General features: G+C 49.2%; 1 protein-coding gene across 1 annotated transcript in view; it reads right to left on the reverse strand.

Annotated features, from left to right (window-relative positions):
* LOC126295067 (nascent polypeptide-associated complex subunit alpha, muscle-specific form-like) overlaps nt 1-23,001 on the reverse strand; it is a 396,552-nt gene that overhangs the window by 46,450 nt on the left and 327,101 nt on the right. Inside the window, exons 4-8 of the mRNA XM_049987313.1 lie at nt 20,468-20,602; nt 15,238-15,460; nt 4,886-5,200; nt 3,364-3,593; nt 181-754 (exon numbers count right to left, since the gene is read on the reverse strand). Coding sequence (XP_049843270.1) covers nt 181-754; nt 3,364-3,593; nt 4,886-5,200; nt 15,238-15,460; nt 20,468-20,602 — 1,477 coding nt within the window. The remainder of the gene's footprint in view (nt 1-180; nt 755-3,363; nt 3,594-4,885; nt 5,201-15,237; nt 15,461-20,467; nt 20,603-23,001) is intronic.

Consider the following 23,001-nt stretch of genomic DNA (forward strand, 5'->3'; position numbering starts at 1 on the left):
ACAGAGGCATATAGGCAGTCATTTTTCCCTCATTCTGTTGGAGATGGTAGTTTTGGTACGAGGTACCCCCCGCCACGCACCGTATGGTGGTGTAGCATTAGCGAGGAACTGACTTGACGACGACCAGGCCACCCCGAGGATGAGCAGCGGGTGGTGCCGAATGGAGGGTGTCCGACTCACCCTGATGCTGGAAGCCCCTGGTGGTGTCGGGCGGCGGCTGCGGCTGCGACGGCGGCGGGGGCGGCTGCTGGTGGTGGTGGTGGTGTGGCGGCGGGAAGACGCCGGCGCCCACGCCGAAGATGCCGCCGGCGCCGGCGCCGTACGCCGCCCCCACGATGGAGCCGGCCAGCGCCGCCGGGTCCAGCGGCGGGGGCGGCTGCGGCTGCCTCTGCGGCTGTGGGGGCGGCGGCGGGCCCGGGCGGCCGACCGCCCCCAGCGCCGCGCCGCCCCCGGCGGCGGCGGCGGCCACCGCGGCGGCGGCGACGGCGGCGGCGGCCTTGGCTGCCGGGGGGGCGGCGGGGGCGGAGGGCGGCCGTCCGGCGAGCGCGGCGGCGCTGTAGGCGGCGGAGGCGGCCGAGAAGGCGGCGAGCACGGCCTCCATGGCGACGCCGGAGCCGCGCGCCTCCAGCAGCGCCGCCGCCAGCTGCTCGCGCAGCGCGTCCGTCACGGCGGAGAGGCGCGCCAGGCGCGCCGCCCCCGACTGCTCGTCCTCGTCCTCCGCCTCCGGGAACTCCTCGCCCTCGTCGTAGCAGTCCTGCGCACACGACCGCTGCTGCAGGCCGCCGCCACGCACAGCGCGCAGCCGGAACATATGCTGTCCACGTAATTACCTTACCTTCTGAGGGAGTCACCCTCAGAGCTGAGGAAGCCTGGTAAAGGCATATAGAAAACCTGTGCGCCCGGTTGGCTCATTTTTCACATATTTTTTATGTATGGTGTATACGGTTGCTGCAAACGCCAGCCAAGTTCAAAGTTGGACTGTGACTTTTTGAGGGTCGGCAACACTTTTTCCCCCACAAGCTGCTTATTTTTTGTGACCACCGTCTAATTTGTTATGCCCCTCGGCAGCTGTGACTGGCTGCGGCGCCCGTCGTCACTGAGAGTGACTCCACGCCGGCTCCCACCCCCACCCACACCGTTGCCCGTGTCTCGACACGTGGGGACGCGCCCTATTTGTTTACCTCCATTTGGTATCTTTTATCTGTGCAGCATTACAAAAACTTATAACTAACACAGAAACAAGTGAGATATTAATAAACAAAACGGAATTAAATATTTAGAAAGAAGTAAGCATGAGAACTGAATAGAGAAGAGCTACGTAGGCATAATATTGCCCATCACCTGGTTGTGGACGGCGGCTCGGGTCTCGCAATGACACTCAAGACGCTGGCCATCGCTCAGCATCTATTTAACATCTACCATCCTAAAAACTAACTTAACTAGAAGGGATTAGGGTAGGTTAAAGGTAGAAACGAAGTGCAGTGGATCCCCTAACAACAGCCAACAAAGGTGGAAATCGGTAGTACGTAACGTCACGTCTACAGACAAAGGCAGCCAGTGTGGCCGACCGGTTCTATGCAGTTCAGTACGGAACCGCGAGACTGCTACGGTCGGAGGTTCGAATCCTGCCTCGGGCATGGGTGAGTGTGATGTCGCTAAGTAAGTAAGGTTTAAGCAGTTCCAAGTTCTAGGGGACTGATGACCTCAGAAGTTAAGTCCCATAGTGCTCAGAGCCATTTGAACCAACCATTTGTTGTATATGTGTCAGTCAAAGTATCAACCCTACTTGTAGAGCCTTGCTCATTGAGCTAAACCCAATGCGTGTGCGCCTGACACGGGGCAGGCCGAGATGTTAGTCGCTGCAGGTTCCTAGAGATGAAGTACCGAAAATCTATCCTGAAGTCGAGTTCGGTGCTTCTACTTGACCGGTAGTGTTGCACCCCCCTAGCCTCGAACGCGGCGGATTTCGAGACTGCAGAAGTCGGCCTGTCCTCGCTCAGGCTGTATGGGAATACGGTACCACATTCAGTAGGTGTTAAGTCTTTGTCAAATTCTTGCTAGTTTAGGTCTCTCAGATATTTCTTTAAAACTTTTTGTGATACCACGTTTACCAATTCGTTGACGGTCTGAAAAGTGTCGTGTTGCCCGAGTAAGCTGTATGTGTTACGGTGCGGAGGTTGCTCACGTGACATTGAACCTACATCATTGAAAAGGGACGCTCGTTAACAAAATCGTCAGGAGTACTGTCCAGAACGCCACAGTCACACGCGGGTGTAGCCTCCTTCCCTAAGCCGTGACCGGTGAGAAAGTGGAATAGTCCCCGGGTTGGTTCGAAGTATTTCATTCCCATCCGTTCCCCAATATCCGGAAGAAGATGAAAGTTCTACACCCGGTTTCTTCAGCTTCCCAGGATTGTTGCCATAACTGGTCTGATAACAGCAGACGTGGATAGCTGCTGCCCCGGCAGCCCGGCTCGGACCTTCTCGCCCACCTCCGGATTACGCTCGGTATATCGGAGAAGTCTCTGGCAGAGACTAGTAGCAAATCATTTCAGTTGTTTCCCGTATCATTCTTGTAGGTAGCTGCCGTTCGAATACGGATCACTGTTTTGTGTTGGTGTTATACTTGGAGAATTTGTTTTGGTTAATCGAACAGTACAAATAAAATGTTTTCGGACTTGATCGTTAGTTTCTTCAGCTGACGCAAACGTATCAGGTTCTCTCCCACATTGAGAATGTTTGGAGCATCAGAGAAAGGGCCCTCCAGCTGTGTCGGGAATTTGACGACCCGACGCGCCAGTCGGACAGAATTTGCCACGATATTCCCGACGACGACATCCACCGATACCTGCCCGCGTAAGCGCCAGACGTGGATCAATGCGTTGCTGCCTTGCTGAATTAGTGAAGATCTTTTTCTCCAATAAATGATCCAAATTTTCTAAAATTGTTATCATTCCTTTGTCTGTACGTGTACACGCCAGTAGTGGGGCAACAGCGGCAACGGCGCATTCTGCTACTGTGGGCTGCCTACATTGGACAGGTATTCAGTCAGTGCATACCCGCCCCTGATGTAGGCAACCCACAGTAGCAGAATGCGCCGTTACCGCTGTTGCCCCACTACTCATCCCACGTACAGAGTGCTATCACATTCGCTTGTGCTGTCTACCCCTTTTTTTGGTGTGCTCTTAAGAGACCTAGTCCCTACCTAAGTTTAGTTTTCTGCCTCTCTCTTCCACCTACAGTTTTTTTTGTAAAGATAAGTGCATCAAATTTGGTGCGAACGTACACAGCAGAGTTCAGCCCGTTCCGCGAGCACAGCCAGGTGAGGAGCTGGCACCGTAGGCCAGGCCCGGGCCGGACTCACCTCCTCGTCGTCGTGGCTGCGGTGCGCCGGCGGCGGCTGGTGGTGGAAGGCCGGCTGCGGCTGCGGCTGCAGCTGGGGGTGGAAGGCCGCGTACTGCGGGGGCGGCTGCGCGGCGGGCCGCGCCGCGAACTGCGGCACCTGCAGGATCAGCGCCTCCGGGGGCGGCGCGCCCGCCTGCCCGCGCTGCCTCCCGCCGCCCCCGCCGGGGGTCCGCCTCCCGCTGCTGCCGCCTGCCGACACAGCGGCGCACGGCCGTCACAATCACGAACACCCGTCACCTGCAAACCTCACCGTCTAACCCATCCCGACATCGCTGGAAGGGGAACACCGCACGGACGTGTGCCAAATACTGAGCGTTTATTTTGGAACATCACAAATGAACCCCTCGAAACATTAACGGAAGGGGACAGCTGCACAACGGACACCTTGTGTCGAGGGTTGCGCACAGGGGTCGATTTGCGGACCGTTTTTCTGAACATCGCCATTTAATCCCTCCTAATATTAATGCATGGTGGCTATTGCACAGAAACAGTAGTCTTCTTCTTGTGTGTCCAACAGTACTGCCACCAAAAGGATGTGCACAGGGGCCGCATTGCACACCCCGACATTAATGGAACAGCAGGACTACACAGGTACCTGCTTTTGATAACTATCCAAACCGTGAGCTGTTTATGTGGGTAGGTAATACATTCATCACATAAAACCCTCTACAATACTAGGAAAAGTTGATACTGTCGGCTGAAAGAGACCCACTGATCTGTGGTATTTACTAAGAATGTCTTTGATCGTAATAGAATCCGATAGCAAATAGATAATGGGTTTGAACTGACAAAGAGCCACCTTCAGATTACACGTTCACTGTATCTATTATCTGAGACATCAGTGATAACCACCAGAAAATTATGAACATAACTCAAGGAGGACATGAACATGGCAATCAATGTCAAACCCACTTGTTATTTATTATACTCGCACATCCAAATACCACCAACAAATCGCCACCTACAGTGCACTCAACTGAGTTACCATCACCAACGAACTTGCAGCAGTACATGTAAGCATTATGACTGTACCGGTATAAAATTTGAATGAGGCTATGGTAGCCAATACATCAGTAAAGTTGTAATGCTGATATGTCGGATGTCAACTCATTCGAATGAGTTTTATTTTATATATAGCTGACACCTGGATCCGCATGGGTAATAAATAACCAGTGAGGTTGCGACTCACTGCAATGTCCGTATCCTTCTTTAATTAATGTACGGTCGCTGTGCCCAAAGGTCCCTACTGGAATCAATGTAGGTTACTGTAACTTGTTACACTACTCTAAACCCGACCAGAGGGTATCTGTAACCGTACAGAACCAGAAGGGGACACGGTCAGAGTACGTGTGTGGGCATACGTTCTGTGTGACTACAGAACCTCGCAGCAAGAGATACGGCCAGAGTACGTCCGCCAGACTCGGACGGAGACACCCCTGGCCTTTTCTGCCGGCAGACACGTCTATGGGTGTGCAACTCACCGGAGGCGGCCCTGGGGTGCGGCGCGGCGCCCGGGGACGTGGACTTGGGCGTCTGTGGCCTGGAGCGCGGCCTGGGCGGCGTCGACGACGACGACGCGGCCGTGGACGGCGCCTGTGCGCGCTGCTGCTGCTGCTGCTGCTGGCGGCGCGGGCTGGGGGTGGTGCGCGGGGGCGGCGGCGGCGACTGGTGCTGCGGGGGCGGCGGCGGCGACTGGTGCAGCTGCTGGTGGGGCGCGAACGGGCTCTGGCTGGCCAGCCACTGCGCCACCAGCTGCTGCTGCCACAGCCCGTCCAGGCTGGCCGCCTTCACGCGACCTGCGCGCACAACACGCTCCGTCAGTCAGCGGTGGGGATGTGTCAGCCTCCACCGCCACCACCAACCCAATCAGCACCACTTCCTCCTCCTCCGTGGGGCGCATGGCGCACGGCCTGGTGGTCCACAGCCACACAGCTGATGATGATGACTGTGGTGGTCGCCGTGATGAGGCGGTTGTCCTGGTGATGGTGCTGGTCATGCTGAGATGGGCAGGAGGTGGGAGTGGTGGTGGTGGTGGTGGTGGTGGTGGTGGTGGTGGTGGTGGTTGCACTGAGTGCAGGAGTGTATGTTGGTGGGAGTGGGAGAAAGGAGGGGGGGGGGGGAGAGATGAGGTTATCGAGATCATGGTAGCAGTGATGGACTAATGATGATGGTTTCATAAGAATATAAATTCATCAATCAGTGTACCCCATCCTAGGTGAACTCTGCCATCCGTGATGATGAGCAGGGCAGCCAGTACCCTTTCTCAGTGCCACACGTAACTGCTTTGATATTATATACACCAAATGTTTTTGACTAATGAATCTCTAGACACTTTTCCTCCGTTTAAGACAACTGCACAGATGTCAGTGCGAGAGACTGGCTCAGTCCGCTGCAGGCTACCCGGGGCAGCTGTTGTGGCGAGAGGTTCTCCCTCCGTCACTCTGACAAATAACAGAAAACTGTAGGAAAGATAAGCACACGGGACAAAATATTAGTCACACCCAGCGGACGTCCCCTCCTCTAGCCTCGGCAACAGCCTCAAATCGACGAGGAAGAGAACCCGCACGTTTCTTCACATAGCCACAGCGAGATGAAGCCACTCGTTTACACTCGGGTCCCACATAAATACTAAATTGCTGGCATACAGATACGTGTACCCACTCTTCCACATAGTCCCGCACATTTACTGTGAGACTGAGATCACACGATTCAGTGGGCCAATCGAGATGTGAAGGGTTGCTCGAGTGTGTGTCTCATCGGTCCGTCAGGGGACTACACGTCTCACATTACTTGCAGAGGGACGAAATGGAGACTGGTCGGGCCACATTACAGATTCCCTCCCCCCCTGCAGTCAGCCGTTTGGCCCACTGTGTATTCGTGCAGCTGTATATGCTGAAGTGGGCAATGGCTTTTGCCAGGTATCCGACGTCAAATTTCCACTGCCTGCAGTTCCCTTCACAGTGTATGGTCAAAAACTCGTAGAGACAGACCTGCATTCACTAACAGCAGCAATTCCGTCCATTTTCAAACACCGGTCTCGGGCCACTGCCTACGATCTCTCTGCAAACTAAGTTGCGAGTCTGCGAGCAGTGCACCATTCCTCGTGGACGAACGCAGACTGCATCGATACGAGAAGAAATGGGACAGGTTCTTCGACGGTGTGGTCACAGGCACACTGAAACGCTGCAGATCCCTTCTGCCAATCTGTCAGCTCTCCATCTCAGTGCTCTCGTTCAAATGGTTCTAAGCACGATGGGACTTAACATCGGAGGTGATCAGTCCTCTAGATGAAGAACTGCTAAAAGCTAAGGACACCACACACAACTAAGGCTGAGGCTGAGACAGGATTCGAACCTGGACTGAAGCGCCAACAACCGCTCGGCCACAGCGGCCGGCAGTGCACTCATTCCACACATACGCACCACCGCACTCCCCTGAAGTTCGTCAGTGGTGGACGATTAAATGACTGCCCGGTACGGCGCTCTACAGCAGCGAGTGTCAGCACACCCTACGTTATTGGTGACAAACATCTGGAGCACATCGCACAGTATGAGTATTTATGGGGATGAAAATGTAAATTAAGTATTAGGAAAGATGAATGGTAAGAATTGAGGACAATGAGGCTTCAGCTGTAAAGGCCCGTATGGCCAGTTCTATGGTAAGGGTACTGTCCGAATGTTTGGAGTCCTTACCAGACAGGGACGTCCTGCTTTAATGGTAACAGGCCGGTACAGCCCATACCAGAGTGCGACAGCGGTATTGGCGAAACATAAAACAGAAGCCTGGGATAAAAACAATTTTATTCATTTATCTTGTTGGAAGCCTAACAAATCAAATATCTGTACAGCAATTTCGTTTCATGTGTAATAATAATTAAAACAGAAATACAAAGTAAAGTTATGTATATGTGTGGTGACATTTAAAGCAGAAGTAGCTTTTCCTGGAGCAGTGTCTGACCACAGGGAGTGAGTTTGCTAACATTTTGGCCAGATCTCGGACAGCGCACAGACCTCACTGCACCAGGTGGTCTGTGGCCTGTTCAACAGCACAGACTCCACTGCACAGCCCCACCTCATCTCATCTCGTGACACAACTCCCAAGTTGGACGAGTGTCTTCCGAGCGGCCGGTCTTCTGTGTGGCCAGGGGGCATCGTCTCGTCTGGTTTCAGACAGCCTCTGATCTGCCGGTGCGTGACTCCTGGAATTGCGCCTGCTTGGGTGGTTCTGCAAGCGCCTCGGTTGATCTCAGGGAACTCTTCCTAGATTTGGGTCTCGTTTGTGCTGGCCGGTGTTCCAACAGGGGGCGTCCACAGCACATGTTTGTGACTTTGGTTACCCCTTCCCTGGATACTGAAAGCCTCCGTAAGTCTGGGGAGTGCTGTTCCAGCGAGGCAGTTCAGCTTCTCCAGACGTGCGGGAGCGGCATATCTACATTTACATCTATACCTACATTTACACTCTGCAAGCCACTCAACAGTGTGTGGCAGGGGGCACTTTACGTGCCACTGTCCAGTCACGAATGGTATTGGAAGAACGACTGCCGGAAAGCCTCCGTGCGCTCTCGTTTCTCTCTAATTTTACACTCGTGATCTCCTCGGGAGGTATAAGTAGGGGGAAGCAATGTATTCCATACCTCATCCGGAAACGCACCCTCTCGAAACCTGGACAGCGAGCTACACCGCGATGCAGAGCGCCTCTCTTGCAGAGTCTGCCACTCGAGTTTGGTAAACATCTCCGTAACGCTATCACGCTTACCAAATAACCCTGTGACGAAACGCGCCGCTCTTCTTTGGATCTTCTCTACCTCCTCTGTCAACCCGATCTGGTACGGATCCCACACTGGTGAGCAATACTCGAGTATAGGTCGAACGAGTGTTTTGTAAGCCACCTCCTTTGTTGATGGACTACATTTTCTAAGTACTCTCCCAATGAATCTCAACCTGGCACCCGCCATACCAAAAAATAATTTTATATGATCATTCCACTTCAAACTGTTCCCTACCCATACTCCCCGATATTTTACAGAAGTAACTGCTACCAGTGTTTGTTCCGCTATCATATAATCGTACAATAAAGGACCCTTCTTTCTATGTATTCACAATACATTACATTTGTCTATGTTGAGGGTGAGTTGCCACTCCGTGCACCAAGTGCCTATCCGCTGCAGATCTTCCTGCATTTCGCTGCAATTTTCTAATGCTGCAACTTCTCTGTATACTACAGCATCATCCGCGAAAAGCCGCACGGATGTTCCGACACTATCTACTAGGCCATTGATGTATATTGTGAAAAGCAGTGGTCCCGTAACACTCCCCTGCGGCATGCCAGTGGTCACTTTAACGACTGGTCCAGAGCCACGGCGACGGTTCTGGAGTGACGACATTGGGCAGGCGTAATCCGTAGCCCGAGGCTACTGCTGTCTCCAGCTGCGTCCCCTGCGTTGCTCCTGTGACCTTCCGAAAGCACACTGATCCTTGCGCCCACTTGCTGCTCGCTATTTACTCAATCTTTCTCACACGTGGTCACTCGTGCACTCGGGCGCACGTGAATTGGGGACAGAGCAGCGCTCCAACAGAGTTCCCGCCCAGTTAATGTGCAGGCTTCTGGCGACCTCTCGGATGGACTATATTTGGAGAATCACTAGTCGACTGCGAGATATTCTGCTGCCACCAATGTACCGGGTGATCAAAAAGTCAGCACAAATTTGATTAATGAATAAATAACGGAACAATGTAGATAGAGTGGTACAAACTGACACACATGCTTGGAATGACAAGGAGTTTTATTAGAACCAAAGAAACACAAAAGACCAAAAAAGGCCGACAGATGGCGCTTCATCTGATCAGAATAGCAATAATTAGCATAACAAAGTAAGACAAAGCAAAAATGATGTTCTTCACAGGATATGCTCAATATGTCCACTATCGTTCCTCAACAATAGCTGTAGTGGATGTAACAACGCCTGTCGGTGTTAATAAACCAAAACCGCTCCCATGATCTCTAAATATAAATACAGAAAATGTCCCACGCCCCTCCACAAGTAGTAATTTACGAAATTGAAATAAGATACAAATAGAGGGAAATCTATAGTAGAAAAATAACAGAAAAGAAAACAATTTTAATCATAAATTTTGGAAGCATGGGAGGGGGGAAAATCGATAGAAATTGTTAAATTATTAGTTATTCTTATATATGAGAAAATCAATATTATAGTCACAGAACGTAGGTCCAAACACCAAAGATAGCGTTTACTGAAGTATAAATAGACATACAATGCAATTATGAAACTCCAGTCGCTATCCTCTAGTCTGTTCGAAGTCAGTTAGGACGTACAGCTTTAGGAAGCAACAATAGGGGCTTTATTGAACCAGGGCGCAAGAATAAATCGCGACGAGATTGTTTTTTGGGAAGCATTAATTTCAGATCAGAGTTAGAACTTTTGTCATATTAGAGGAACGGGGCGGTGATCAATAATCTCTCTGACTTTAACGTCACTTCGTGTGAAGATTTACATATTTTACGGAATTAATGATTTTTGGACAGATTCGGACTTTGTTTTGCGATAGTGGAAAAGCTCTACTTCACGCGACTAGTAATCATAGCTCGTCACAGTTTATGGATATTAAACGGGAACAATCTTTTTATAGAAAGTGGCAGAACATTGTTTAGTATCTCTGATATTGACGGGATTCCAGATTAGACACTTATTCAAAGAACCCCTTTGAATGCGATGGTGTGAATGAACTGATTTATTAACAATTATTGTTAAATAAAATAACGTGTTAATTTGAAACTGACTATTCGTCTTGAACTTTACTTCGATTTAGGTTCACAAATAATTAGGTTACGTGATTTCCACCAAGAATAAACTGCAAATTAGTAACTGAAACAAGTGGGCGAGAATCTATTGAAAACACTAGTATTAATTTACTTACGGTTTTTTCCTTCAGAACTGGGAAGACAACACGTGTAGTGACTCGCTGGGGTTAATTTAAGAAATAGCCGGGATAAAGCAAAACCCGTCAATACCAGTCATTGTATAGATAAATTAACATTCCTATTTTTATGCAAGATACGGAAGTCGGGACAGAAAAAAGGGTCGCTTCATCGAGGAATAATGTCGTGAACAGCACTGTAAAGCACGTCCGGAGTTATGGTGGGGCATTGGCGTCAGATGTTGTCTTTCAGCATCCGAGAGAGATGTCGGTCGACCACGATACACTTGCGACTTCAGGTAACCCCAAAGCCAGTAATCGCACGGACTGAGGTCTGGGGACCTGGGAGGCCGAGAAAGTGGCGGCTGAGCACACGATCACCACCAAACGACGCGCGCAAGAGATCTTCCACGCGTCTAGCAATACTTAGTTTTCTTTTGTTCTAATAAAACCCCATGTCATCCCAAGCATGTGTGCCAATTTTTACCTCTATCTACATTATTCCGTGGTTTAGTAAGTTTTCACATTTACACAGTCTTTTTGATCACCCGGTATAAGTCGCATAGAGTCCAACAGTAAAATTAGAGACTTAAGTTCGTACTGGGGTACAAACAATCATTTTTCGCTCGGTCAATGCAGAAATGGAGATCCACGGCGAAACTGGTATCGGGAGGCGGTGAGACCGTCCGGCGCACTAGACACGCGCGTAGCCAGAATCGGTGCACCACGCGGGAGTAGGCGGCAGCACTTCGCTTCACAGCCTCGGCCCCTGGTGATCCCAGGCACAGCACCGGTGCACCGGCACCGAGGAACAGAGGCAAGCAGTGGTGGCTCAAGAAGGGCGGGTATGGTGACGCTGGCGAGGCACTCCGTGCAAAAGGGACATCAGGTATCATTACTGCGATCTGCCGACGGGCTAACAATACGAGGCTCTGACTGCCAATCTATTGCATCAAGACCGCACTTCTATAGCTGTTTCCATTTCCGCAGTATCTGCGGTACAAGTTTTCGGTGTTTCACCCTCTATGAAACTCAGTGGAATCTATAAAAAATTCAATAAGTTTCCTATAATTTACGTCTATGGTCACAAACTTTTTGTTAACAGATCACCGGTTTCCGCCTTTAATGACCATCATCAGATCTGTTTCATAAAAACAAAGCCACTATGGCTGCAGTACATCAGGACTTTGTTTTTATGAAACAGATCTGATGATGGTCATTAAAGGCGGAAACCGGTGATCTGTTAACAAAAAGTTTGCGACCATAGACGTAAATTATAGGAAACTTATTACATACTCGGGTGACTTTTTTTCGCGACGATGTCGCAGCTTGTACAAAAATTTTGTGACAGCACGTATCTGAAATTTCTGTGGAATTTCTTCAAAGTAGTAATTATTAATGACGACTATGAGAAAACTGCTTTCGTCTAACGCACGAGGATTGGCCGGAAACGAATGCACCGCATTTTTTCCTTCGACAATTCTTTATCGAACATGATGAGATTTACACACAAGAAAGAATAGCCTTTCGTCTGCACACCCTACTTTTCCGCGTAATCTCCATCCCTTTCTGCTGCGTCCCTCCGGCGCTAAACGAGGGCGTGTATGTGCCCTACCGGCACCAGTCTCTGTCCTGTTGGCGCAGCCGGTGCTTCGCTGTCCTCAAAATGTCCTCCACGGACGGCACCCTATAGCGGCCCAGACAACTGCAAGTCCGAGGGGGGCTAGGTAAGGTTTGTTAGGCGTGACTGCCGACTGCCGTGGACGGTCTCCCCGACCGCTGCAAATGGTGGAGCTCCGCCGAACCGCCTTCTGATGAACCAGCGACTAACTGTACGTCTGTCCACAGCAGATGCTCCACAGACTCTGCACAAGCGTTTGTCAATATCCCCCACACTTTCTCTCGCTGCACTGAGAAATTCGATAAGGGCACGTTGCTTGTAACCAAGGAGGTAGAAATAAGAGGAGTTGTCATGACGTCACAGACTTGATGACGATCCAAGTGAAGATCCGCCATGCTAGCTACCACAAAACATTCGCTTCTGGTGGTTTGATTCCGTGTAGTCGTCAAGTGTTCTGATAAAAAAAATGCCGGTTTCCCCTCACTTACGGTTGTACTAATCGTTCTGATTATAGTCTAAATTTAAACAAATCACATTTCATTCGTAAGTGGACTTATTAAAGCGCTGTTTTCTTAAATATTCTTGAAATTGTGATGCACTGTAAAGTTTTACAGTATGGTTTTATTTCTGTGATTTGACGTTAGATTTCCTATCAATCCAACGCGAAGAGCTCTCTGGAGGTGAGCAATGCACTTGGTTTTCATTGTTTGGTTATTCCCAAGTAACCGAAAAGTCCTGGCAAGAAATATCCTGGAAATAGGGACTAATGTTTTAAAATGCAATAATTTAATATAAAAGTAATGTAACTACGTCTAGTTAACTAAATCTTCAGTAAAATGTGTGGAACATCTGTTACAGTGGCTAAATTATAAGTAATTACGTATTCGTTAAAGCAAAGTTCCCTATCTAAGTCCAGGCTATTTCGATCATTACATTAATCACTGTGTTGTCGTGTTACCCTGTAAATTGCTGTTATTTGCCACAAGGAATGTCACTTGGTAGGTACAATTTCAAAACAAAGCAGATGTGTAAACTAGAATGGGCTTGACAATCTTAAATTCAGTTCTTTTCCTTCCTAGTTTAACGAATGTTTCACTTGGTTACGTGACAGCTGGCTTGTTTATATCATCCCTGCATACATCTATGGGACACCAAAGGAAATAAGGCATGCTTCTTGCAAACGTGAACATTTAAAATTTGCATTTGACTTGTAAATGCAACGAATACAAATCGGTGACTCTAAACTATGAACCATTGCTTTTGGAGTTCTGGCTTTGTCAGTTATAGGCACAAACACAATGAAGGTGAATAGAAATGGATTACGAAAGCACGCTTTTCATAGCACATGCTTCTCTTTTCGGTTATTCGAAGTGTACAAACAAAAAGGAATTACAATACTGAGGCCAGAAGCGTCATATTTTCGTGTCGTATTACTGTATCGAATACTCATTCAAGACCAGAAATACGTTTGAAGTTGCATTCATTATGCCGCGCTTTTCACTAAAACAGTGTAACATTTACTATATATAACAAATATCGCGTGCACACGACAGAAATAACGAACAAGAAGCAATTGTAAACACATGTCTGGTAATGTTTGGGGGATCCAAGATGGCGGCAGGCCCCGCCCACTGGCGTAAGTCTATAGCGCCATCTCTCCTTATTCTACCTCCACACTCGTACGTACATCGCCTACGGACGCCATCTTCAAACTGTCCTGCAGCTACGCTATCTGTCGGAAACTTGGCGCGCTCGCTCAGGAGACTTCAAATAATACACACGTAACGTTTCACATTCGTAGCATTGTTGTCGGCTGTGGAAAAAACAGCGGTGCATTACTGTGTGGGCAACCCTCGTACTTGCGGAGTGACTAGTCTATGCGCTTACAGTTTCAGTTTCTGCCAAACCGCACAAATGCGCTACGCATTTAAGTTTTGCGTCCAGACGCCAAGACACCGTGATGTGTTCGCGCTGTCGAAAACTCCTGTTGTTAGGAAAAACCCGGTTTGAGACACATTCCGCCCTCATTTACCTGCGGTGCGTTTATTTATTTACGATAAACGATTCGGGAATGGCTCCTGTCCCACCCGGTATATTTATTTATTTATTTATGTATTTATTTATTTATTTTGTGGCGAATGAACTCTTTAGTCAGTTCGTGCTGCGGCAGATTTGTGCACCATCTCGAGCTCTACACGACTTCCTCAGTCAACACCGTCAGGAGGTTTCAGGTAAACCGACATCTACTTCACTTGGTTCATCGACTTACGTCGTGGAGACGTCACGAAGTGACGGGACTTCCGTGTAAGAACGGGAGATTATGTTGATCCCCGAGACGGAAGAGCAGATGCTGGTCCCGTTAGGTGGTGGACGGATCGGCCGATTTCTGTGTCCCGTTTGAGCATCCAGGGCCCAGTCCGATGCACCGCTGAGGGTGTAAGCGCCGTCTCTGTGAAAGGTGTTGTCACATACTCTGATTCTCAAAGGCTTCTATGATGATGAGAGTCACGGTAGGCAGATCGACCTTACCCAACACCGTTTCGCAACGGCAGATCTGTCGAAATCGCGACATTTAATGCGGCGTAGACACTTGGCAGCGTTCTTGAATCGTACGTAGAAAATTACCAGTGTAACTGGTAGCAGAGTTACGAGGAATTTTACAGAGTTTACGCCGGCACCAAGGCTGCGTACTATTCGGCGCAGCTTCGCCTTCACGCCGGCCGCAGTGGCCGTGCGGTTCTAGGCGCTACGGTCGCAGGTTCGAATACTGCCTCGGGGATGGATGGGTCCTTAGGTTAGTTAGGTTTAAGTAGCTAAGTTCTAGGGGAGTGACGACCTCAGATATTAAGTCCCATAGTGCTCAGAGCCACTTGAACTACTTAAACCTAAATAACCTAAGGACATCACACACACCAATGCCCGAGGCAGGATTCGAACCTGTGACCGTAGCGATCGTGGGTTCCGGACTGTAGCTCCTAGAACAGCTCGTCCACACAGGCCGGCAATACGAGGCATTTCGGAACGCTGCAGAAGCCGCCGACGCCACATTAAATGTCACACTTTCGACGATTTATACTCATCTGGACCCGCTACGTCGTACGTGTCAAATATTTTAGTATTCGATACAAAGAACAGATCAGACAGAGCGACAATGACCGATCAACTTCGTTCTACCACTTGAGACATAACGATACGCAGTGGAAAAGTTGGGGATTTTTTTAAACAGAGCTAGTAAATGAGGATGATGATGATGATGAATGTGAGACCGTGGACTCACCGTCAGGGCCGGGCCACATCCCCGGGAAGCCGGGCAGGAACTGGGGGCCCGGGGGCGGCGCCGCCCCCGCCCTCGCCGCCGCCGGGGAGCCGCCCCTCCTGCCGCCCCCGGCGCTCTGGCGGCGCGCGCCCGCCTGCGACTTACGGCCGCCGACGGGGGTGGCGGGCGCCGACGACGAAGACGTCGACGGCGCCGACAGGTCGAAGGCGTCCGGCAGCCCCGCCTGCGCACACGGGGCAGGCTCAGGCTACGGCACACAACAGGCTGAGGCAGCCGTACTGCAGTCAGGTATGCTAAATATTTTGGTCACTCTCTGTCTTCTGTAAGTGTCGACAAGCGTAGCTGCCACACGGCAGAACCGTGTAGCAGCGTAATCTCTGACTATTGCTACAATATCTTTATGTCGGCAAAATTGGAAATTTGTGGTAAGATCTTGTGGGTCCAAACTGCTGCTGAGCTCATCGATAACTAGCCTGCGGGTGAGACCGGGCGGCGATGCACGCGTTGTGACTTAAGCGATATTTATTAGTATATGAAAGTTGAAAAATGGTCAAGAAATATTCCTCTTAAACATGAGATCAGATCGACAGAATTCGTGTGTGAATATTTTTGATGCAGCCATAGAGAGAGAAGTTAAGGAAATTATTTGCCTGTTTTTCTCCAATGTCGGTAGACTGGAGTAAGCAGTAAAGTGCGTAGCATTGTTTTGTGTTGTGAGACCTAGGTTTCTCCTGGCCTATACAGCTTTCAAATAACTTCCGGGAATTCAGCCAGGTAACACTTTCAGCGACAGCCGATATTTTTGACGACGCAACCTTATCCGTGCTAGGGAAGGGTTTAAATTTTGCACCCACTCCGAAGAATTTTCCGGTAGTTGATATTGTTAGTTCAATTGAACAGGCAATTTGGAAACAACCTACTGACGCTGCAGAGGAGGTTAGAAGGCAGGCATGCCGTGTGTTGACTAGGGCTGGTCCACCCAAGAGTAATATAACAGCAGCAGAGAGGGCTGCTTTACGCTCTCTCGAAGTTGATCCTAGTATTGTTATTTTACCCGCTCACAAGGGCAATGCCACCGTTCTTTTAAATAAACATGATTATGTACAAAACTTGCAACGCTTACTATTATGATTCAGCATATCGCAGGATCGATGCTGACCCCACAAAAAGTGTTGAGAGAAAGACAAACAGCCTCCTGAAGAAAAGTGGTTTGTCGCAGGACACTACCAAGAGTCTTAACACCTATAGTACCGTTCTCCCAAGGTAATATGGCCTTCCGAAGGTTCACAACGAAGGGGTTCCTTTCCGTCCTATAGTAACATCGGCGCTCCGGCATATCGTATATGCATTCATTTTGCTTCTCTGTTGGGTCCACAAGTAGGTCGGTGTGAACATCGTATCAGGAACTCAGCTGATTTTTTACGTCGTATGGAGTTACTGCGGTTGAATGACTGATATTTTAGTGAGTTTCGATGTGGTCTCTCTCTTCACTCGTGTTCCTCGGTCTGATTCGTTGCGGTTAATTGAGGCCAGGTTTGGTGGTGAATTAACTAATCTCTTTAGGCATGTGTTGACACCCACTTACTTTTTATTTAATGACCAGTATTACGAGCAGACAGGTGGAGTTGCGATGGGCAGTCCGTTGTCTCCTGTGATCGCAGTTCTGTTTATGGCAGACTTCGAGGGACGTGCACAGGAGTCGGCGCCTTTGAAACCAGCCTGTTTCTTTAGATATGTTGACGATACCTTCGTTGTTTGGCCTCGTGGTAGGGACAATTTGAATGCCTGTCTAGAACATCTGAACTCGATCCAGCCGAACATTCGTTTTACGATGGAGGTGGAAGAGGATGGTTGCCTTCCTTTTCTTGACTTGTTGGTTAGGAGGAAGGATGATGGATCATTCGGACATGCAGTCTACAGGAAACGTACTCACACCGACTTGTACTTACAGGCTGAGTGTGGAGGGGTACTTCGTACCTCGGTACACAGGGCACGTGTCGTTTCTGACGCTGAGACTTTGCCAGCTGAGCTGGCCCATCCTGATATTACGTTTCGTCAAAATGGTCGTAGTGATAGACAGATTGAACGTGCGTTGCGCTATCGACCAACTGTACATCGGGTGATTGATGATAATTGTGAGTCGACACCTAAGCCTACTGCCTTTTTGCCTTACGTAGGAAACACGTCCAACAAGACGGGTCCTATTTTACGGAAACAAGATGTGAAATGTGTTTTCCGACCTCCATCTAAAATTAGAGCACTTTCGAGTTCCGCTAAGGATGATCTCGGACTGCGTAAGGCGGGTGTATATCGTATTGCTTGTAGCTGCGGCATGACATATATTGGTCAGAGTATCAGGACCGTGGAGTACCGATGTACTGAGCATAAACGGCACACACGGTTACGGCAGACAAGTAGATCTGCTATTGCCGAACATTGCTTGCATACTGGTTACCCACATGTTATATAATAACTCCGAGGTATTGACACGCACGTCCAGCTACTGGGACAGTTGGCAGTTGAGATTAAATTATCGAGCAACCTCGTTGACAGGGATGGAGGTTTCTGTTTAAAGTCTGTTTGGAATCCGGCTCCCTCCCCTGTCAAAAAACAGAGGGACAGAGTCAGTGCTACCTCACCTGCGAATTCGTAGTCTCACCATCGCTAGCTCTGACTTTGGTCATCTTTGGTGTCACTAGTGTTCAGTGTGTCTGTTATCTTTCCTGCTTCTGTCCGAGAACCGAGGTTTTAAATTTGGAGGTACGCCGCCTGTCCGTTGCAGTATGCCTCGAAAATGGCGGCGTGTTCTCCCGCCGAAATATCGGCGGTCGCTCAAAGTGCTACCTGGCTGAACTCCCGGAAGTTATTTGATTGTTTTGTGTTATCCAGATTGTAGAAACTAAGCTTAAATAACACGATTGTTATATGCATTGCTTTGATACCAAGATGACATTTCCCTTGCTTAAAGTTATTTATGAAAGTCATGGTATGTAAATGCTATTGCGAACATTCAGTTGAATTTTAAAGTTTTACTTTTGAATATTCCGCTTACTTTGAATTTTGTCACTGTTAATTTTTTTACCACTTAAAAATGCCACCCTCACCATTCACTGTATTATGTAAGTACGAACATTACATTTTATGGTGCCGATGACATTGTAATTCTGTCAGAGACAGCAAGAACTCGGAAGACCAGTTTAACGAAATTGAAAGTGTCTTTTTAAAAAAAGGCATAAAATGAACATCAGCAAAATGAAAACAGGAATAACTGAATGTAGTCGAATTAAATGCGATAGTAAGAGTATTAGATTCAGAAAGGAGACAAAGTAGTAAAGGAGTTTTGCTATTTGGGCAGAGAAATAAGTGGCAATGGTCAAAGTAGAGAGTATATAAAATGTAGACTGGCAATGGCAAGGAAAGCGTTTCTGAAGAAGAGAAATTTGTTAACATCGAGTATAGAGTTAGGTGTCAGGAAGTCGTTTCTGAATGTATTTGTATGGAGTGTAGCCATGTATGGCAGTGAAACGTGGACGGTAAATAGTTTAGACAAAAAGAGAATAGAAGCTTTTGAAATGTGGTGCTACAGAAGAATGATGAAGATTAGATGGGTAGATAACATAACTAATGAGGAGGTGCTGAATAGAATTGGACAGAAGAGAAATTTGTGGCACAACTTGACTAGAAGAAGGGATCGGTTGGTAGGACACCTTGTGAGGCATCAAGGGATCACCAATTTAGTACTGGAGGGCAGTATGGAGGGTAAAAATCTTGAAAACAACGACAACGAAAACAACAAGAGTACCAAAAATATTGTGCATGTCAGGGTGTGGCTGAAGCGGAAGTGGAGTCTAAAAAAGAACAAGTGTTAATTTTCCAACTCTGGTCGGCAAACTGCCTCCCGTTTATTGAGAAAACATTTACTGATTGGCCTAGCTGCGGCTCATTACCTGAGTTTAGCGGCCCTAAGGCACAAACAGATTGAGCCGGGACTCGAAAAGTGCACGGACGCAACCGGCCAATGCGTCTCATCTCGTCGGGGGCCTGTCAGTAAAAGAGGGCGATGCACACGCCTCACGCGTGGTCTCCTGGAGCTTTCTGATTGGCTGCTGCAGGAGCTCTGCCTAGGCAAGCGACGCTTCGCTAAGCGTCACCCCGTCGGCAGAAAGGTTGTTTGTTCGTCGAGCACGTGAACAAGCCGTGGTATAGCGGCGCATACTGGAGAAATCTTATGTGTCGCCAACCCAGGGCCCGTACAAGGCTTTGTGAAGATCCACTGCAATCCATTGCTCACGCATTTTTAAAAAAAATCCCTTTTCTTTTAATGAAAATAAAGGACTCTCGTACTCAATCGGTCAGCACCTGTAAAATATTGTAATGAAGCATAATGCATGCAAATAAACTCAAAAAAATCCCTCGCACTGCACCGCTTGAGCAACTGCCCGTCCAGGGAGTGGCTTAACAGCAGAAAGACATCCCGAACAAACGTGTTGTAAGCGATGATGTAGATTGGGGTCGAGAAAAGTACCAAAGAAATTGAATGGGTCAAACATATACGTCTGAAGCGCCAGCGCAGAAACAAATGTAAATGATGTGTGTTCTGCCTCTGAAACCATGTGGAATAAGGAGCTGTCTCTTAAGATCTTTGCTTCAAATGATCGTTTCTTTCGTATCTGTCAAAAATCAGTATTACTTCTTGTACATGCTGTATAGTACAGAGTGCTATATCCCTACGTATGTCAGTGGAGTCGGTAATGAGCAGATGAGCAGAGTTGGTTCTTGTCAGTATTTGCGGTAGTTTTCCGACCCTGTCCGCTGCAGTTTGTGATAGGTTGGTTTGAAGCGAAAGAGGACTAAACTGTAAGCTCATCAGTGCCTTCATCAGTTAGGTGGCAAACCAGGAACAGTGGCCAAAGGAAGGAGGCGAAAGGCAAATCAAGAAAAGCTAAGTATAACTAACGCAATAACAGAAAACAAAACAGAGCTAGACAGAAAATTCGTTAAAAGGTCAAGAGAAGGCGTTAAAACGAAGAAATTTAAAAAAATAAGGAGAATGAAGCCAGGGTGGGCCACTCCGCAAGGTGGGGGGTGTGCGACGGGGCTAGGGGGGGGTGGGGGTGGCACCCAGAGAAGGGTGGTTTGAATGAGGGACGCGAAGCTCGGTCGCAGCTCGCGGGCGCCAGGAGCAGTTAGGCAGGCAGGCAGGCAGGAGCAGACAGCGGGCGGCACTCACCTGCAGCCTGGCAGCGGTGTCTCCGAGCGGCCAGTCGACGTCGGCGTCGTCGGCGCCCGCCTGCGGCGGCCGGCTGCGCCAGGGGGCGGCGGGCTTGCGCCGGCTGCACCTCCCGAGAGACGCGTCCGCCATCACCTGCGGGCCGGCCACACAACACGGCTCATCAACACCCGGCAGCCTGAGCCGGTACCACAGAACAGCCACAAGGACTTATTTACACTGCTGGCCATTAGAACTGCTACACCACCAAGACGACGTCCTACAGGCGCCAAATTTAACAGACGGGAAGAAGAAGCTGTGATATGCAAATGACTACCTTTTCACAGCATTCACAAAAGGAATGGCTCCGGTGGCGACACCTACAACGTGCTGACATGAGCCAACTATCCAACCGATTTCTCATACACAAAAAGCTGTTGACCGGCGTTGCCTGGTGAAACGTTGTTGGGATACCTCGTGTAAGGAGGAGAAATGCGAACCATCTCACGTTTCCGACTTGGATAAAGGTCGGACTGTAGCCTATCGCGATTGCCGTTTATCGTATCACGACATTGCTGCTCGCGTCGGTCGAGATCCAATGACTGTTAGCAGAATATGGAATCGGTGGGTTCAGGAGGGTAATACGGAACGCCGTGCTGGATCCCAACGGCCTCGTATCACTAGCAGTCGAGATGAAAGGCATCTTATCCGCACGGCTGTAACGGATCGTGCAGCCACGTCTCGATCCCGAGTCAACAGATGGGGACGTTTGCAAGACAACAACCATCTGCACGAACAGTTCGACGACGTTTCCAGCAGCACGGACTATCAGCTCGGAGACCGTGGCTGCGGTTATCCTTGACGCTACATCACACACAGGAGCGCCTGCGATGGTGTACTCAGCGACGAACCTGGGTGCACGAATGGCAAAACGTCATATTTTCGAATGAATCGAGGTTCGCGGTCAACGGACATTGGAAGCGTGTATTCGCCATCGCCACACTGGCGTATCACCCGGCGTGATGGTGTGGGGTGCCATCGGCTACACGTCTCTGTCACCTCTCCTTCGCACTGACGGCACTTTGAAAAGTGGACGTTACGTTTCAGATGTGTTACGACCCGTGGCTCTACCCTTCATTCGATCCCTGCGAAAGCCTACATTTCAGCAGGATAATGCACGGCCTCCTGTTGCAGGTTCTGTACGGGCCTTTCTGGATACAGAAAATGTTCGACTGCTGCCCTGGCCAGCACATTCTCCAGATCTCTCACCAATTGAAAACGTCTGGTCAATGGTGGCCGAGCAACTGGCTCGTCACAATACGCCAGTCACTACTCTTGATGAACTGTGGTATCGTGTTGAAGGTGCACCGGCAGCTGTAACTGTACACGCCATCCGAGCTCTGTTTGGCTCAATGCCCAGGCGTATCGAGGCCGTTATTACGGCCAGAGGTTGCTGTTCTGGGTACTGATTTCTCAGGATCTGTGCACCCAAATTGCTTGAAAATGTAATCACATGTCAGTTCCAGTATAATATATTTGTCCAATGAATACCCGTTTATCATCTGCATTTCTTCTGGGTGTAGCAATTTTTATGGCCAGCAGTTGTTCACGCCGGAGCCGGTAGGTTAGCCGGGAGCGCTAATGCGGCTTGCAGCGTCGGCCCCGGATCGAATCCGCCCGGATTACCGACGAGGGCTGCTGTGCCGGCCTCGCTGCATGTTGTTTTTAGGCGGTTTTCCACATCCCACTAGGTGAATACCGGGCCTCTGTTACACGACTCGCAGACATGTCAACGCGTTCACACTATTCCACGGCTTACACTACACACACAGCTGGCGTACACTCATTCCATCCCGCGGCACCCGGCCACCCCCTACAATTATCCGTGTCAAATCCGCCCTTAAAAGTGCCGACCCTGCGCAAAATGCGGGACAAAAGCGCTAGCAAAAGAAGAAGAAGAAGAAGAAGAAGAAGAAGAAGAAGAAGAATTCACCAACTGCGACATCGTCGCGATGCCATTATGGCCTTATCACTTTAGGACATGGTGTAAAAATGATCTGTGGATGGTCATTACGGACTGAAACCGGTCATCGTCTAAAGAATTTATGTTGTGATCAAAGACTGGAATAAAAAACATCTGAGAAGAAGACTTGTCTACGCCAGAGCTGACGGGCCTGTCTTTCCCTAACGCTCCTACATGCGTTGTGTCCGGAGCCTGTACGGATGTGTATTCATTTTCACGCTACCGAACGCAGACGCTAATGGACATCGTAATGTTTCAGTTATTGTGGCTGTACTACACACATCAAAAAAAAGTTTTGCATCACCTCGGTTCCGAGGGATCCGGAACGTGTTCAAAAAATTGCAAAAGAAATCAACATAAACATAATTTCCGCCCTTTTTATTGCTCATGAAAACCACATATTTAATGTACCACCATACAGCGAGACCTTCAGAGATGGTGGTCCAGGTTTCTGTACACTCCGGTACCTAAATACCCAGTAGCACGTACTCTAGCATTAATGCATGCCTGTGTTCGTCGTGGCAAACTATCC

The sequence above is a fragment of the Schistocerca gregaria genome, chromosome 11, assembly GCF_023897955.1.
Source record: "Schistocerca gregaria isolate iqSchGreg1 chromosome 11, iqSchGreg1.2, whole genome shotgun sequence".
NCBI lineage: Eukaryota > Metazoa > Arthropoda > Insecta > Orthoptera > Acrididae > Schistocerca > Schistocerca gregaria.